Source organism: Pogona vitticeps, chromosome 1, assembly GCF_051106095.1.
Source record: "Pogona vitticeps strain Pit_001003342236 chromosome 1, PviZW2.1, whole genome shotgun sequence".
Lineage (NCBI taxonomy): Eukaryota > Metazoa > Chordata > Lepidosauria > Squamata > Agamidae > Pogona > Pogona vitticeps.
This window is the reverse complement of record NC_135783.1, coordinates 263,931,640-263,948,756: the sequence shown is the minus strand read 5'-3', so window position 1 is coordinate 263,948,756 and position 17,117 is coordinate 263,931,640. Positions and strand designations below refer to the sequence as shown.

At 40.7% G+C, this 17,117-nt stretch overlaps 1 protein-coding gene across 5 annotated transcripts in view; it reads left to right on the top strand.

The window, feature by feature from the left end:
* The window catches only part of DENND2B (DENN domain containing 2B), a 212,536-nt gene that overhangs the window by 188,241 nt on the left and 7,178 nt on the right, over positions 1-17,117 (top strand). For all 5 annotated transcript variants that reach the window (XM_072985737.2, XM_072985740.2, XM_072985736.2 and 2 more), the window contains 5 exons: positions 3,677-3,817; positions 4,981-5,129; positions 14,670-14,847; positions 16,121-16,162; positions 16,590-16,701. In XM_072985737.2, the coding sequence (XP_072841838.2) occupies positions 3,677-3,817; positions 4,981-5,129; positions 14,670-14,847; positions 16,121-16,162; positions 16,590-16,701 (622 nt within the window). The remainder of the gene's footprint in view (positions 1-3,676; positions 3,818-4,980; positions 5,130-14,669; positions 14,848-16,120; positions 16,163-16,589; positions 16,702-17,117) is intronic.

Here is a 17,117-nt window from a genome sequence, read left to right as displayed (position 1 = left end):
TACCGTGGCAATTCCAATATTTCTTGCAACGGCTCACTGCCCTAGACACTGTGGTGGAAAAAAAATGCCCTGCCACCTTTTTGGGCCACTCAGTCATGTTAGGCATACATGCATCTACCATTTCCTGCAGAGCACCGCAAACTATTAGGTTGAGAGTGTTGGCCATACACTGCATCCTTTTCATCTTCCCAGCCTGCAGTATGAAGATTGCATCAAATGCATATTGGACCTCCTAGTGACCCCGTCAGCCCACAGCTGTGTAGACAAGCTCTGACTCAAATGAAAAATAAGAATATTTTCTTATTTGGCCTTTAAAACAAGCCATTGTAGTACACGTGCCTGGTTTCTAAGGCTATTAATGCTTCCAGAAACCTCCCAGAAGCATCAGTTTCACCAGAATTTAGGTCTATGGGACACACCCTCAAGTTGTTTTCAAGGACAGTAGCTTTTCAGGAGCACTATTAGCATGGGAGGTACAGCACATAGACAAGTGTTTAAAATTCAAAAACATAGTTTAACCCATGGAACCATAATGAATTCAGCAAGAGGTATGAGTTGTGAGCCTGGGAGTTTGAGGACTAAAAAAATGCAGCCTGTAAACCACATAATGCCCAACACAAAGTAGACAATTATGTGCTTAACAGCCTGAGGTTGTTTCTTAAATCCATATGGAATTGAAAATGCGTCAAATGCCACACAATTTCACCAAAGGGTTAATGGTTCCTACGCAGAAGTTAATGAGAACAATAAGTAGCTTAACAATAAACAGCTTACTTAGGCTAAACAAACAGAAGAAGTAAATCCTAGGCAATTTGACAAAATCCCAGCAGACTGGACCTTGTTTATAATGTTGCAGACATTGTCCAAAATTCTGTTGCTTAGAATAGTAAATAGCATTAGAGTAGCTCCACTGAATCAATGGGGATTTAATGAGGAAACACCTTCATAAGCTCCATTGAATCAGATGGGGCTGCTCCAACTGCAACTTTTGGCCGTTGTCTTTGCACAGATTTCCTGAAATACAAGACTTTTTTAAAAATCAAAGTCATAATGTGATATTTGTATCGAAACTAACATTTGCTTGGGTTTTTTTTTTTATCACAAGGCGAGCTTTAAAGTTCCTTAGAACTCTTCTTGAGGCAAAAGTATAAAATTAGAGAAGAAGCAAACAGTGTGGAGGTTCTGGCTATACGTAAAGGTTATTGTTCATGAAAGAAGAATGCTGGCAAAGCAAGATTTAGATTGCATAGCTTGAAGGGGTCACTTCAGGTGGTGGGATGTCTGGAGTGGCTGCAGAGCTCCTCCTGCCTTGTCACCTGCTGCCACCTCCCCCATGGTTCTGCTGGCAGCCTGATTGCTTTTGGAACATGGCCACTATGCAGCTGGCTGTTTGCCTGGGACCTGGATCTTCAGGGCCAAGGTGGTGGTGGGGCTTTCACAGTGTCTTCAGTGGCCGTGCTCTGAAGACAGTCAAGCAGCCACTAGCAATTTAAGTCTACAGTACTGTCATCTTTCTTGCTGTCACCAGTGTTCTCTTCTTCCTCCCCAACTAAGTATTCCCATACAGCATGAGGGGGGGAAGTGAACACGTATATCGGGATGGGACAATGGCTGCACTTCTTGTGTTTCAAGTGATGGGAAAGCTTGCATTAGCACCGGGTTCAGTGCAGAACAAAGTATCAAGGTGTCATAGCTTTTCCCTTCCCTGTAGACAAAGGTCGGTCAGAGCCTCCCATACATCTCCAAACAGCCTTGGCCAGGCAAAGATGCCTCTCCTGTTCAGCTTAGAGCAGAAAACAGGAGAGCAATGCAGTAGGACTTGTGTCAACTGAGCAGGGATTTCAATTTCAGTGGGAACTTGTTTTGTGTGTGTATAGTGGCTCCCTGTGGCTCAGTGACAATAGGACCCAGGCCTTATTATGATTGTACTATCACTCTGATAAGGAGGCCAAATGGAATTTTTGAGGAACGAATTTCTCAGGAAATCTACCACTGTGTCAACAGATAGGCAATACATCAAATGGGAGGCATGTTTGTTCTAACTAATGAAATATTTGTGTTGGGCTTGAGGGACTTGGATTCCAGTACCACCCTTGCCACTGGGTAGTCTCAGCATCCTTACACAGGATAGCCAGTTTATACCAGTTCAAATTATTTTCCTGCCTATCTCTGTATTTCTTTTTCTTCTCACTGGCAAGAGATCTCCATGCTTTAAGCCGGAAATCTTTCCCAGCCTTTGCTACTTTGTCCTTTTCCCTAAAGATGCCAGGGCTTGGTATTGGGGACCTTTGTGTGCAAAACATGCTCTGCCCCCCCCCCCAAGTTTACATTTCTTTTCTCTTGGGCAAACCATTGCCTGCAGGTTCATTTTTCCATCAATAAAGTGGGGGTGTTACATGAATAAACAGGATGTGGTTCAAGACTTATTCCACAGGAAAAAAAATGCTGTATAGGTGGTTCCACATTGGCTAGTTTTAAGATCTACCAGCCTTTCTTAGAGATTTCTCTGGATAAGTAGAAGAGAAAAAATGGATGTATTACAATTGCATGTCAAGGAATATCAAACCTGATTTGTGACCTTCACAAAAGGTGCAATGGGTACAGGCCAAGTGCTGAGGGTATTGTTTACATTTAGGCTACACATTGACAAGGAGAGGACAGAAATAAGTGATTTATTTAAATTGGAGGGTGAAAAAGGATTTGTTATGCTGGTTTCCTGTTCTGCTCCTTTCTCTAAAAGTTCTGAAACTAGATAACTGGTTATTATAATAACCTCAAGGTTATCTTTTAAAACAACTATTAACTAAAACAAAAATACAACATGCCGGTGATGGAAAACACAGGAAACAGATCTTAAAAGCAAACTGTCCTCCTCTTTCTGTTTGATATTGTTATCTGCTTTGGACAGTACATTATTTTGCATAGCTACCTGGGAATCAAGGCAAAAAGTTATTGTTATTATTATTCCAACTTCTATACTGCCCAATTAGCACAAATACTCATATATATATTTGTGCTAATGTATATGTTTCTTTTTGGCATTATATACTTAAACTCCAGGAAAAAAATCAAGGCCAGTCAGTGACATGAAGCAAATACAAGATCACATTGTAGAGCAGAATAGCTATTATCTTGCTTTGAATGCATAAATCAAGATTATAGATATTGATGAATATACATATGAAATTAATTCTTGAAGTTGGCTAGCTAAAAGGAACTATTGTTACACATTCATCAAGACCTGGTTTCCCCTATGTACTGTAAACTGTGTGTCTGTTGTATTTTGGCTAGTTGTGTATCATGGTAGAAAGACACTTGAGACATTTAAGGATATGAAGAAGAGATTTGCTAGGATTCTGTGAGTTCAGGCTTGCAAGTGGCTTTTTGCAATTCCTTCCCTGGTGGCCCCACTGCATGGGGAAGGAGGAGAGAGGGTGGAAAAAAGAACAGAGAAAGATATGACAGAAAGAGAGAGAATAATGGCCCCACCCACCTTGGTTCTGGTCTCATCCATGGTGGGCTTGGCCCTGTCCACTACCAGCAGGTGGCTTCTAGTATCTTACCCCGCAGTGACCCTTGGTGGGAAATAGGTTCCTGATTTTGCAATAGAGTATACTAGTGCGTTTGCTGTTATTACATTTTCTCTTCTCTTTTACATCTGACTGTGATGGTTCAGATACTGGATGAAGTTGAAAGGAGGCGGGGAATATCTGCTGCCCTGGTTTATCCATTTATGCGAAGTCTGATGGAATCTCCTTTTCCTGCACCTGGAAAGACAATCAGAGTCAAGACTTTCCTGCCTGGAGCTGGAAATGAGGTAAAAAGAAAGTTCAACCCAAAAAGTAAAATTCTACTAAGCACAGCCAATTGCTTGAAGCAATAGAAATGGGGTGAAAAGAAAGGAGATCATAGAGCACTATCAGAGGCTAATACTTTTGTGACAATTTTTTTAAAAAGTAATAATTTCTATTTGACAACTGTTTCATGAGGCAGTTTACCCTAGGATATGGTCAGGAACAGGCAAAAAGGAAACTGCCGTGGAATTCTAACTCATATTTGCTTAACAACTTTTATCATATACTTCAAGGCTTCTTGCTTTTATCTGTAAAAGTAATGACGTTGACAGACTTTGTCGGAAGGTCAGCGAACCAGCAGTCAGGCTCAAGGTATTTTCCATAACAGCTAATTCCCTCATTGTTCAATCAGAAAAGCACAAGGCAAGATAGGTAGAATTAAAAGTTATCACCACCATTCTGTGATAGCATGGTACTCTGAAATAAATATTTCACACTTTTGCCAATATTTGGTAATTAAAATGCTAGAGGGACTCCAAACCACATGTCTATTATAGATTGTGTGGTTTTACTTTCGTCATAGAAACTAAGACTGGCTAGGCAAGAGATAATACCTGGATTAGTAGAATGCATGAGCTCATACTTTTTATATCATCATGTACGTATTGTGGGATAATTGTCTGTTTTACCTGTATACCCAGTTTTATGGCCAGTTCCTATGCCAGTTTCATGCCAGGGGCACTTAAGTCAAAGTCTATATTTACACGCAAACTTATTGCTTATATGGATTTATTGATATGCATGGTGCAGGAAGTAACAAACAGTGACATACAGGTACTGCAAAAGTTGATTGCAGGCTTAGATCAGGCTTTGCTCCTCTTCCTATCCCTGCTTGGACATAGGAAAAGGAGGGAAGGGGGAGCCAAGCAATCCCCCATCCCCACTGTTTTTGCAAAGATGGGGGGGAGAAATTGCTTGGGTCCCCCTTCCCTCCTCTTCCTATGCCCGGGCTGGATAAAAAGACAAGACGGGCCTGATGTGGCTGGCAGGCTGTAATGTGAAGACCCCGGATCTAGAGAATATTTTGTTGCTTTCGAAGATGCATGATAATCAACCTAAGAGCAGGTTTAAATCCTTATGAAAGACAGACCAGCCAACTCATGACATGTTTGTGGAATGCATTTAGGTGATAGAGCTTCGGCGACCGATGGATTCTCGGCTGGAGCATGTGGACTTTGAGTGTCTTTTCAAGTGTCTGAGTATACGACAGATCATCAGAATCTTTGCTTCCCTCCTGTTGGAACGAAGAGTGATTTTCATAGCAGATAAACTCAGGTAAATGATGCACAAGCTTCATGAATAAAAGGTCAGTTAATATGAGGCCACAATGTCTGGTGATCCAAGACAGTTTAGATACTCAAGATTAAAAGAATGATGTTCAGCCACTCATTAAAGCATATTCAAAATGCAGAATGCTTCAGAATTAGGTCTCCCTAACCCATTATTTTTAGGGACGTGGTGTCGCTGCGGGCTAAACCGCAGAAGCCTGTGCTGCAGGGTCAGAAGACCAGCAGTCGTAAGATCGAATCCACGCAACGAAGTGAGCTCCCGTCGCATGTTCCACCTCCCGCCAACCTAGCGGTTCGAAAGCATGCAAATGCGAGTAGATAAATAGGGACCACCTTGGTGGGAAGGTAACAGCGTTCAGTGTCTAAGTCGCACTGGCCATGTGACCATGGAAGATTGTCTTCGGACAAAACGCTGGCTCTATGGCTTGGAAACAGGGATGAGCACCGCCCCCTAGAGTCGAACACGACTGGACAAAAATTGTCAAGGGGAACCTTTACCTAACCCATTATTCAAAAAATGGATATACCTTTGTGTTAAGCTTTTTGTTAAGTGCATTTCCTTAATTGTCTGGATTAATAAACTTGCAGCTACCTTATACAATGTGTACATCATGCTACATTCTGCATCCTATGGTAGAGGGAGGCAACACATAGTCCTTCCGTTGCTGTTGGTCTGCAGTTCCTACATCCCTCACCATTAGTGATGATTGTTTGGGATGATGGGCATTCCAGTCCAGCAACATCTCGAGAGCCATTAGTTGTCCACTGTTCCTATAAGGTGTGAAACTAAGTTCTTTACATTGGGGTACCTTCTATATTGCTTGCATGATGTTGTGGGGATACTTATCGGTATGAGTAAAGTGGATACATCCTTTCAGTGTAAGAAAGATAGCATTTGTCTTTGCAAAAGAGTGGATATATGCTCCTTGCTCCAGTACTGTAGCAGCACTGAGTGGCGGGAGAATAAACATTTCCCAAGTATTAAACACTTCGAACACAGAGAAAGAAAGAGAGAGGGAGTTTCAGAACACAAAATGGAATAGGCACGTGGCTGGCAAGAGTTGATGCTTTGCCTAATTGGACTGTAGCTCCTAGCATTCTGGGGGTTATAGTCCAAAAGTATAACTTATCCCATCTCTTACACAGCTACATGTCGCACTGTTCACAACTGCAGGAGTCACACAGTATGTTGAGAAGGGAGGAAATGTCATTATCTAAGTATCTATGGAGTGGTGTATAAACTGAAATTATACATATATACGTACGTATGTTGTGTGTGTGAGTGCCTGCAGGCATGCGTAAAAATAGTATCGTGGCCTGCATGCTGGGAAAATGCATTTTTCCCACAAGTATGAGTTTTCTGTGAGTTTATTTTTGTGTGAACTCTTCTTTGCTCCAAGAGAGAAGTAAACACAAATAACCTGCAAGAGGTTTGGTTAGGAAGGATGTCAGATCTGGTGGTTTTGTGGTAACTATTATGGCAGCCCTTTCAGGGGCTTGCGCTAAATTTCAGGTGCACTGTAGCTGCAGCTTAATGATAAAAAACATGTTTTGCATGCAGAAAGTTCTAGGCTCAGAAGCATCTTGAGAAGATTGCTTTTCTGGACTGCAACTACAGAACCGTCCCCCTGAGGAGCACAGTCCCTAGTTGGGAGGGATTCTGGCAACGGTACTCCCACAAAATAACTTTTCTATGTTCTGGGATGCGATGTTTATCTGGCCTATCCAAGTGAGGTTGGGAAGAACGTCTGTCTGAAATCCCAGAGAAGGGAAATAAACATTAATCCTTCTGGTTAGTGTATGTATGTACCATTTAGCTAAATGCACCCTTGGTCTCATTTGTTACAAAGCAGTTGCCTGTGTATTTAGCAGCTGAGAGGTTTATCTGCACAAACACAGTTAGATACTCAGGCGGACAGATGACATCACTAGTTCACAACTGGGGAATCACTAGAATTCGACTCTGCTCTCTTCCTTTGTTGCCACTTAGCTACAGCGTGGGTGGAAAGCTGTGCACAGTTCTTTTGGGATGTGACTTCACTGCTATTCTTTGGTGTTCCTCGCTGATAAACTATACAATAAATGGAATGATAACAAGAGCCAAGAATTGCTTTTTGAATAGTTCCCCCTTGCCTGACAACTTTAGTATTGTTGGTGTATCCCTGTTCACTGTTCATCGCTGTTCACTCAAACCTATGCAAGTTGTCTTTAACCACATATGAAGTCTGCTGGAAAATTTTTCCATTATGGCCAGAAACCATAAGTTCAGAGACCTTACTTATTGTATTACAAACCCAACAGCTCCCACATAAGCATCTTGACATGTTTGATTTTGTTAATCAAAATCCTTCAAGCAAAATGCCCAACAAGATAAATCCTTACACATGACTCATGGGTTTTCAACACAAGGTTTATGTTGGCTTGAGCTCATGGGAAAAAAATTACTTGGTTGAAGGAGGAAGGAGTTAAGAGTTATTCTTTACATCATAACCATAGTTAAAACAGCTTTGGGTAGTGGGGGGGGGATAGTTGATAATTGGCTGATGTGACGGGGAAAGTATGCTCTTCCTTCTCACTTTGTGTCCCACCCTCTAGCATTATAATTTTAACATTGATTGTGTTCTGTGCTTTGTCACAATGCTCTCTCCCAGCAATCAAGTCAGCATGAAAATTAAAGCAAGACTGATGCTTAAACCCACTTACTTCTATATGGCCCACCTTGGGTCCTTTTTAGGAGAAAGGCAGGCTAAAAATATTTTAAATAAATAAATTTAATTAATAGATGAGGAGAATTAATTTCTTTTTTAAAAAATAACCTCACTGCATGGCTTGTTGGTTTGACTGCAGTAAACCTCTGACAATGCACTCATATCCACCTATACTCAGAAGTAAGCCCCATAGAGTGCAGTGCAACTTTCTCACAGGTAATGGTTTTAAGGATTGCTGTCTGTGAATGTATCATTTCCAGTACCATACTGCCAGAATCTTTAGGACTGTGGGTCAATGGCTGTGTCCGTACAGATGATGGCAGTGACTACAGTATCATCCCTGTCTGGACAGAAAATTGTTTTTTTTTTCATATTCCCTCTTCTTTGTAAGAAAAGAGATTTCCTTGGAAGCATACATTGAGACTGGTTGGTTAAAAAGCATTTTCAGCCAACTTACGACTTACTATGTTAAATGCAGCCCACTCATCATACATGTAATTTTAGTGGTGTTACAGTAAATGTCTTGCTGTTTCTCTTGATGACCACTGACACCATGACTGTTTAAGCACTAAACTGCCCACATGGCTGGTGAAAAAAGAACATACATGTCCTTCTCAGTGTCTGTCCAGATATGGTGGATATTAATAGATTTTACAGAAGCAAAACTCAATGGTGGAATCCTAATCAACAGCACCAAGCAAGGGTGGGTGAAGTGTTGGACTAGAATTGGGGAGGTCAAGTCCACATTGACCTATGACATTCATCAGGTGGCGTTGGCCAAGCCACTCTATGAGCTTACCTTAGTTCACAGAGTTGTAAGGAAAACATGAGATGGAAGAAAATCATATATGCCATCTTGAGTTCACTGAAGGAAAGGCAGCATATAAATGTAGCTAATAGAAGTGTGGCTTTATAGCAGCCAAGTGTCCTGCTTTACTGAGAACAGCCCTCTGTTTGAAGGTTTCCTCAATATGAAAGGGTGGCCAATACAAAGTCCAAATTAATGTTAAAGAACTACATGGTGGTGGAGGAAGAGCAGCCATTAGCACCTGGAAAACAGACTGAGCAGGCATAGAGGTCACTGTGCTGCCTTGTCCATGACAGAGATATATATTTTATTTATGTATAAATTACAATAATTATTTCTAATGTTGTGTCTACATATTCATTAGAATATGGAGTTTTTATGCATATCTGTATGCTTGTGAGGCGTGTGTGGTTTTAGCAATTTGTCAATAGCCACATTGGGCTTTCATTTTTTTTTCATTTCGTCACATTAAAAATGGTTGCTCTTAAAAATCTTTAGTATTGTGACATGCCACCACTCTTGTTTAGCTTTCAGTCACCTTTCTATTGTGCTTCTTTTCTGTGTTTGAAACATTATCTTTTAATACTTCTTAGGATCTGAATTTCCTGTAAATGCTGCCATGCCTTCTTCTCTTGAGATTTTACTACTAATCTGGGCATTCACTTCTTCAGCCTTGAATATGACTATTGTCTATGAATGCATGTGCCAACATATTCTGTAACTTGGGGACTTTTCTCACGGTCACAGCTGTTCACTCAGCATTTTTTTAACTGTAAGTTTTCTTTTCATGGCTAGCAACAGTGTCTCATGCTCTTATTTTGATATTTTCAAGGAGAAGAAATGTTGGAACAAATATGCATGGCATGAATTTCTCCACTTTCTATAAGGATAACAATGGATTCCATGCCTTTTTGTCTGAGTGTCCTATTGAACCAAAATGACATTGCATCAACAATACCTCTTTCTGTCTTCAAATCATCAACATCTTTGAATTTATGTTGTCTTCAGAGCATATCACTATGGTTTAAGTGGCTGGTAGGTTATAGAGAATCTGAGCTGGCAATCTCTTTGGACTGTCATCCTAAACAAACCCCTGCTCATAGTTGTGCCCTCAGTATCTTCATGTGAAAGATCCATGTGTGAAGGTTGATAGTATCCCTGGTAAGCCTATTTGGAAACCACTTATTTTCAACTGCAGTTCAAAATGTCCTTGTGGCAAAGAGTCAGTGGGAGCCATTCCAATCAAACAGAAACCACAATTTTATATCCCATTGCTTCATCCCTTTAAGAAAGCTTTTGATGGTTTGCAGGATAGCTGTTGATTTATGGTGATCTGCTGAGGCGACCAATTCAGCTTTCAGCATAGTGACAGACTGAAAAACATGATCAGAGCATGAAACAAAGTTGTGATGCACACAGGCATTTTGGACTTGTAACCACATCGTAGTCTCTAAATATGAAGTGGGACATATCTTGAGGTATAGATGTTTATTCCACTGCTCCCATGTGAAATGTCTGTAAATCTTTATCTGCTGCATGTCATCAGCAACATAATCAAAACAACTTTAACTGTAAATTAGTTCAGGCTTATGGAGGATCAAATATCTTTGCTTACATCACCACCTCCACCCCAAGTGTTTTAAAAAAAATCACTATTTTGAAATAGAACTCCTGGAACTTGTCTGGAAGCTTGTCTGGAGAAGACTGTCATGGACATAGAATTGCATGTGACAACATGTGACTACCCTAGTCATCTTCCAGCAATTCAGCACAGCAGACAGCGTGCAAAGCTAGTGAGAGAGGGCACAAAACAAAAATCTCCCCAAAGCGTGGGAACTGCACATGAGAGGGGATATTGGTGCTGACTTACATCACAGTCCTTCCTTCAAGAGAAGGACAGTTACAAAAGGCCATTCTATGGAAAGCAAAGATTGTGTGCTGAACGCTAAAGGAATGTTTGTGTTGCTGCTTTTAGATTAACACAGTTCTCTAATTTTAGCTCCAGTTGATCAGTTACACTTGAGATTTCCACAGTTATTAAAATGAGTTAAAGAATTATACTTGGAAGTCTGAAACATGCCCACATTTTTCTTTTTCTGAATCAGATCACTGTTTGTTTCTCTTAAAAAGCAAAAATCGAATGCATTCAATTCAGCAGGATAAAAGTGGAAGCCAACACATTGTATGCTGGCTAGCACTACTTGAAAGGAGAGGGTTGATTAGAAGGTGGACTTAGTTCTTATGTAGGAGCAAGATCAAGAAAGTCAATGACCTTGGGGGTGTTCCATGTGTCCATACGTACAGAAATATACACAAACACACACACTTAAATGGGAATATTTTTGTGAGTACTGTATGGGATATGTCTACCTGTTTTAAGTGAATAGTCCACAGTGTCTAAAAGTATCTGGGCAAGTAACAACCAAAAGCACGCTGAATATCATGGAAGGGGGAAAGAATGAAAATTTCAGAGGAGTCATCAAGAATGTGTCTTCATGTGACTTTTAAAAAATTAAGGCAGATGAAAATTCCAAAATAGGAGCACCCTCAAATTATGATTCAAGGGTATTTTACTCCTGTTTAGAATATCTTTACAACTAAGTCAGAAGTTCTCCTGACCAAGATGCATGTGTGTCTGGCTCACATTTTCCATTTCCTAGCATACATCCAGTCTGTGCCTGTGCAGAGTTAAAACTCATGCACCAGCTGTGCTGGTTTCTTAAGAGGTCTGATCTAGCCATGATGACACATGCCCTAGTTACATCTTGGCTAGATTACTGTAACACACTCTATGTGGGGCTGCCTTTGGAAAGTGTTCAGAAACTCCAGAGGGTCCAAAATGCTATAGTCAGATTGCTAACTGGGACTGGTTGCAGGGAACATATAATTCCCCTATTTCAGCATTTCCACTGGCTGCTGATCTGTTTCTGGGCACAATTCAAAGTTTTAACCTATAAAGCCCTAAAACACCTTGGGTCCAAGCTATCTAAAAGACCACATCTCTTTATGTGAATTAAGATCATCTGGGGAAGCCTTTCTGTCCTACACCCTCACAGGTGCACTTGGTGGGGACACAGGAGAGGGTCTTCTCTGTTGCTGTTCCTGGACTCTGGAACTCTCTCCCATGAGAACCGAGGCTGGCTCCATCTTTACTGTCCTTTTGCAAGCAGGCTTATCTTTTTAATTATATAAGCCAACTTGGGTCCTTTTTTGAAGGAGAAAGATGGAGTAATGAATGAATGAATGAATGAATGAATGAATGAATGAATGAATGAATGAATGAATGAATGAATGAATGAATGAATGAATGAATGTGGCATCCACCCAGGTCATGACTATTAATGTGCTATCTCCATGGACCAACAAGAGTGCTGGAGAGGCAGAGTCACTGGATATAAGGGTCTCTGGAGGGGGAGGAGAGTTTTAGATAGGAGATGAGAGGCAGATTGGAGATTAGCGAGTTGGGCTTTGGGAGTTTGGAGTTGAGAGAGAGTTTGGGAATAGAAAGGAAGGTTGTTTTTGTTTAGAATTAACAACACTGACTGAACTTTCATTTCTTGTAACAATAAACAATTTCTACTTGGTTTTACAATGACACGTTGACTGGACCTCTGTCTTTAATATTGAATAACATTGATGTAATCAACTGGTGGCTGCTGAACAACAGGTAGCTTGTGCCTTTGTTTGGTGAAACAACCAAGGGGCAGGCGGGAATGTGACAATAATCAATCAATCAATCCTGGCATAACTATGTTAGGCCAAAGAAGGGAAACATAGTTCTGTGTCTATATGTAATATGACAGAGGATTTGGGGGGTTTGTTTTGTTTTGTTGCTGCAGGTTGTTGTTGCAGTTCTTCAGATTAATTGAAAGCATCATGCCTGAAATTGCTAGACTTTGTGCTTAGCCACTGCACAGGATGTTGTAACATTGTTTGCAGTCATGAGGTTTCCTGGTGGTCCACAAAAGCCCTGTGATCAGTAGGGAAACTGGAAGTACAGAGGTGTTTTAGGCATGCCACTTTGTCAATGCAGATCTTTCAGTCTAGCCCACAGATCTTGGTTTTTCACTAATCTCATCTCTAGTTGGGGATTTCCAGTGTGATGTAGTGGATAGACTAATGGACTATGACCCTGGAGAACAGGTTTCAAATCCCTGCTTACCCATGGACACTCCTTAAATATCTCACTTACCTTGAAAGCTGTATTAGGGTCACTATAAGTCAATTCTGATTTCAGATAACACACACACATACATCTCTAGTTGTAGCTGCTAATGAAACAGTCTTACACTTTCTTATGTGTGATTTCAGAAAGTTATTGCTGAGAGTTGGGAAGACTCCAGACATACATTTGATGCCATCTAGGGTTTCTGAGAGGTTTTGCACACAGTACATTGACTGTTAATAAGCTGCAGTTTTCATGTGGTTAAAAAGAAAAACTCTCTAAGCAAATGGGTACTTGGAACCAAAACAAAAAAGCAGGCTTCAGCAAGTTTGAATTGTGACAGGTTTTTCAGTTACTCTGACCTGGGTTAAATGCCAAAAGGTTTGTCATCTGATGTTTTGGAAGGGAAGAAAAAATGCAAAGCATCAAAAGTTACAGCAGCAACTCTTACAGTAAAAGCCCTTTGCTTAATGTTGTTCTTTGAAATCAGCTTTGTGAAGAAGCCATTATAATTTGGCCTTCCAGATGAAAACTATGATTTTTTTTAAAGACTCTACTGTAGGAGTAAGGAAGATACACAAACTTTTTTGAGTGCATGAAAGCTTTTAGACTGACTTTCTTTGGAAAGTCCTCTGTAAATGAAGGACAACATAACTATCCTAACTACATTATGCAGATAAAGAGGCTTGAGAATGAATGCCAACAAACTGTGCACTTGGACAAGGTCAAAGACAGGGTGTTCTTCTTCCTGTGCTTATGCAGGGTGCAAAAATGTAAGCACAGATGTGTCACAACAGATCTGCTTGAAAGGGGTTATGAAGAAAGCCACCACACTTTCAGAGATAAAGCAGTGTTTAGGTTAGCAGGAGCCTTGATGATAGAGTTACCCTGAAGAACTGCTGCATAGCTCAGTGGTTTAGGCTGCAGAGCCAGAGGTTGGGAGTTTGATTCCCCTCTGTGCCTCCTTGACCGGGGCTGAACTCAGTGATCCATAGGGTTCCTTCCAGCTCTGCAATGCTAAGATGATGATGATAAGTTCCTTCAACAGGGTTCATGTATAGTTAGTAGAAATTCAGCAGGTACAATCTAGTGGTTCATTGTGTGTTCAGGATGTGGAAAGCTGATTGTCAGGGACCTGCTACCACTGGTGGTGCAAAAGAGAAACTTCACCCTCGTCATGCTTGTTCTGCTCTTATCAGCAACTCTATTTGACAGGCCAGTGGCTGAATGATGTTGCACGTCATTATGGAAGATGACACACTTTTCTACATTTTTGTAAGAATGGCAGGGCATTAATATATCAAAACGTGTGAGCTGTTCCCCTTGGGAGCATGCACACCCTGCTATGGAAGAGATGTGTTAGTCTCTACATTGTGCTGGAAGTAAAGGCTTCTTTATAGGTACGTAGATTTCAGTGTATGGGGAATGTGCAGGTTGAAAGAATGATTAAAAACCTAGCCAAAGGCCTTTGGAGTGTAGCATTTTTTGCCAGCAATGGTTTACCAGATGCCTATAAGAAACCATAAGCAGGACATGACAGTAACAGCAGCCTCCTGTCCATTTTCCTGCAAATGGGATTCAGAGGCATACAGCCTATGATGCTGGGAGTAACATATGACCATCATGACTAGCTGCCACTGTTCACAGGCATCCTCCATAAAACTGCCTTACCTCTTTTCAGAACCATTTGAGTTGTCATTACATTTTGTGTCAGTAAACACCCATGTGCTGAATGAAAAGTCAATTCTTTTTCTCTCTCCCAGACCTCTCCTCTCTGAGTATAATTATGAAACAAGCACACTTTATCTGCAGAGCATGTACTAAGGTTATTTCTTTCCTTCCCAGCACTCTTTCTAGCTGCTCCCATGCTGTGGTGGCTTTGCTGTACCCCTTCTCCTGGCAACACACCTTCATTCCTGTCCTCCCTTCTTCCATGATCGACATTGTCTGCTGCCCTACTCCATTTCTGGTTGGGTTGCTGTCCAGCTCACTTCCCAAACTAAAGGAGCTGCCGGTAGAAGAGGTAAGATTGGAACCACTAATGTGTCCTAGAAGTAATTTTCAGTATTGAATCTGACCATACAGTCAACAATTCTTGGTGCATAAATCCTTAATACTGTACTAACAAATGGTGAAGAATGCTGGCATTGTCTTACTGTTGAAAACATTCTCCCCATGAGAGAATTTGGTTGAAAAGAAGGTAAGTGAGGTTGAATAGGTGAAGATCTCAAGTGGAGCTCCTTGACATTCTGTATACTGATTGGGTTTAAATGGGAATGAGATTGTTGCTTTCTTCCTCTGCTTGTAATGCCCTCAGACTTGGCTTCAGTAGAGTATAGATAATTTTGAAATAAGTAATGTAGTCTGGTATAGACCACAAATATTATATAACTACATTATAAATAAATAGAAATAACCTATAAAATGCATGGGGAAGGGACAATTAGGCAGATAACAATGAATTTTAGTACCACGTTATGAAGGGATGAAATAGCACAGCTTTCATGTATATAGCCAATCCATTGTAGAAAGAGACATTGCTACTGTATTATCTAAGGAGCAGTGCTATCAAAATGTTGTTGCCAGGCTCTTTTCAGTTCCAGGATGAACTATAAAGTTGATTTATTGCCCTTTTATGCATTTTCGCCTAACATGAAGACAGTTCAGATATGAAAACTGGTGTCTATGGGTGTCAGAGCAATAACCATGAGATCAGGTGATGAGGATTATGGTACATGAGGGGTTGCCACGGATCTGGAATGCCAGGGTAAAGCACAGTTACACACCTGACAGTATTGTTTCAAGTGTCATAAAAGCGGGGGGGGGGGGGGGGAAGAGGTGCATGCTCTTTCCATTCCACAGTTATTCATGACATATGAAAAATAATTTGCTCACAAATTATTATATGCAATTGCTATTGACAAGACTTAGTTACATATGCAAAGGTAGTTTCATTCATTAACAAAGAAGTGAGTCTCTATATCTTTCAAGGCTCTGGTAATATCTGTTATGGTGTAAACCTTGAGGGGTAGCTAAACAACATCCTTGAGAGTGCAGCTTTAAACTTTCACTTTTGTTAGAACACTTTGATCTATTCAGAACCTGTGGAAGCAAATAAGCAGGACTCTCCATATGTACTGGATTGGGTTCCTTCTTTGCAAATTACTGAAACATAACCAAGCTGTTTTGGAGCCAGACAGTTAGATTCCTTGTTAGGCAAAGTTGTGTTTAAAGCTTCCTTCCCCCCCTCCCCCCAAATAGTCATAAAAGGTGTTTTCTGTGTTATTTCTCTTTAGGCTTTGATGGTGAATCTTGGATCTGATCGTTTCATCAGACAGGTATTGATTTCAGTCTTTAGTTTTTACTTTGTCATGTGCAAAACAGCTTAGCTCCTTGTTATGAAAAGAAACACAAAAGTGCAAGATTGAGTTGTGAGGTCATTGTGTCAGCTATAGATGAGAAGAGAGCTCTTGGAGATGGGATTCAACTGTATTAATAATCAGTATTTCATGCAGATGTGCAGATATTGGTGAGATGTTGGGCACGTTCGCGCTGGAGGGTGTTCTAGTGGTCTGTTTGCAAGCTGTGGTGCCAACACATGAGAACAGTCCTTTGCCTCTAACTTACTCCATGTGTATCACTCTGCTGGTTAATTGTGATGAAAGTAGTCTCAGCATTGCCAGTCCAGTGCATGAGCATTGTGATATGTGCCTCTGGAAATCATATAAGGGAGAATGACATCTTGTTTTTATTTCCTTCTTTCAGATGGATGATGAAGATACACTTTTGCCCCGGAAACTGCAAGCAGCTTTAGAGCAGGCTCTAGAGAGGAAGAATGATTTAATAAACCAGGATTCAGATAGTGAATCAGATGAGGGTAAGAGAAGCTGGGAATAAATCCTGTTTATAGGAGAAAGGGACAGGGAACAACATGTCCTTGGAAGCTAAAAAAGCAAATAAGAACGTTATATCTACATTGATCAACTTACTGCAGCAGTATATTTTTCAACATTCAAAATGCATTTCACAACAGCAAACGGTTCATGATGACACATACTGTTTTTCAGCACATCGTCACACAGGGCTAATGGTTTGATTAATTGTGAATTCTAGGCCAGCTTTTCTGGAGAGTCACTTCCATAATGATATTTTTGGCCCATGTTATTTTGTTTGCCTGTAGAAATTTAATTACAACCTTGGATGCTGTTCTAATCCCAAAGGGGAATTTTTTTAAAAAATTGCATGTGGTTCAGAGATGTTAGCTGTGCTGATCTGTATTGTTGTAGCTTCCTA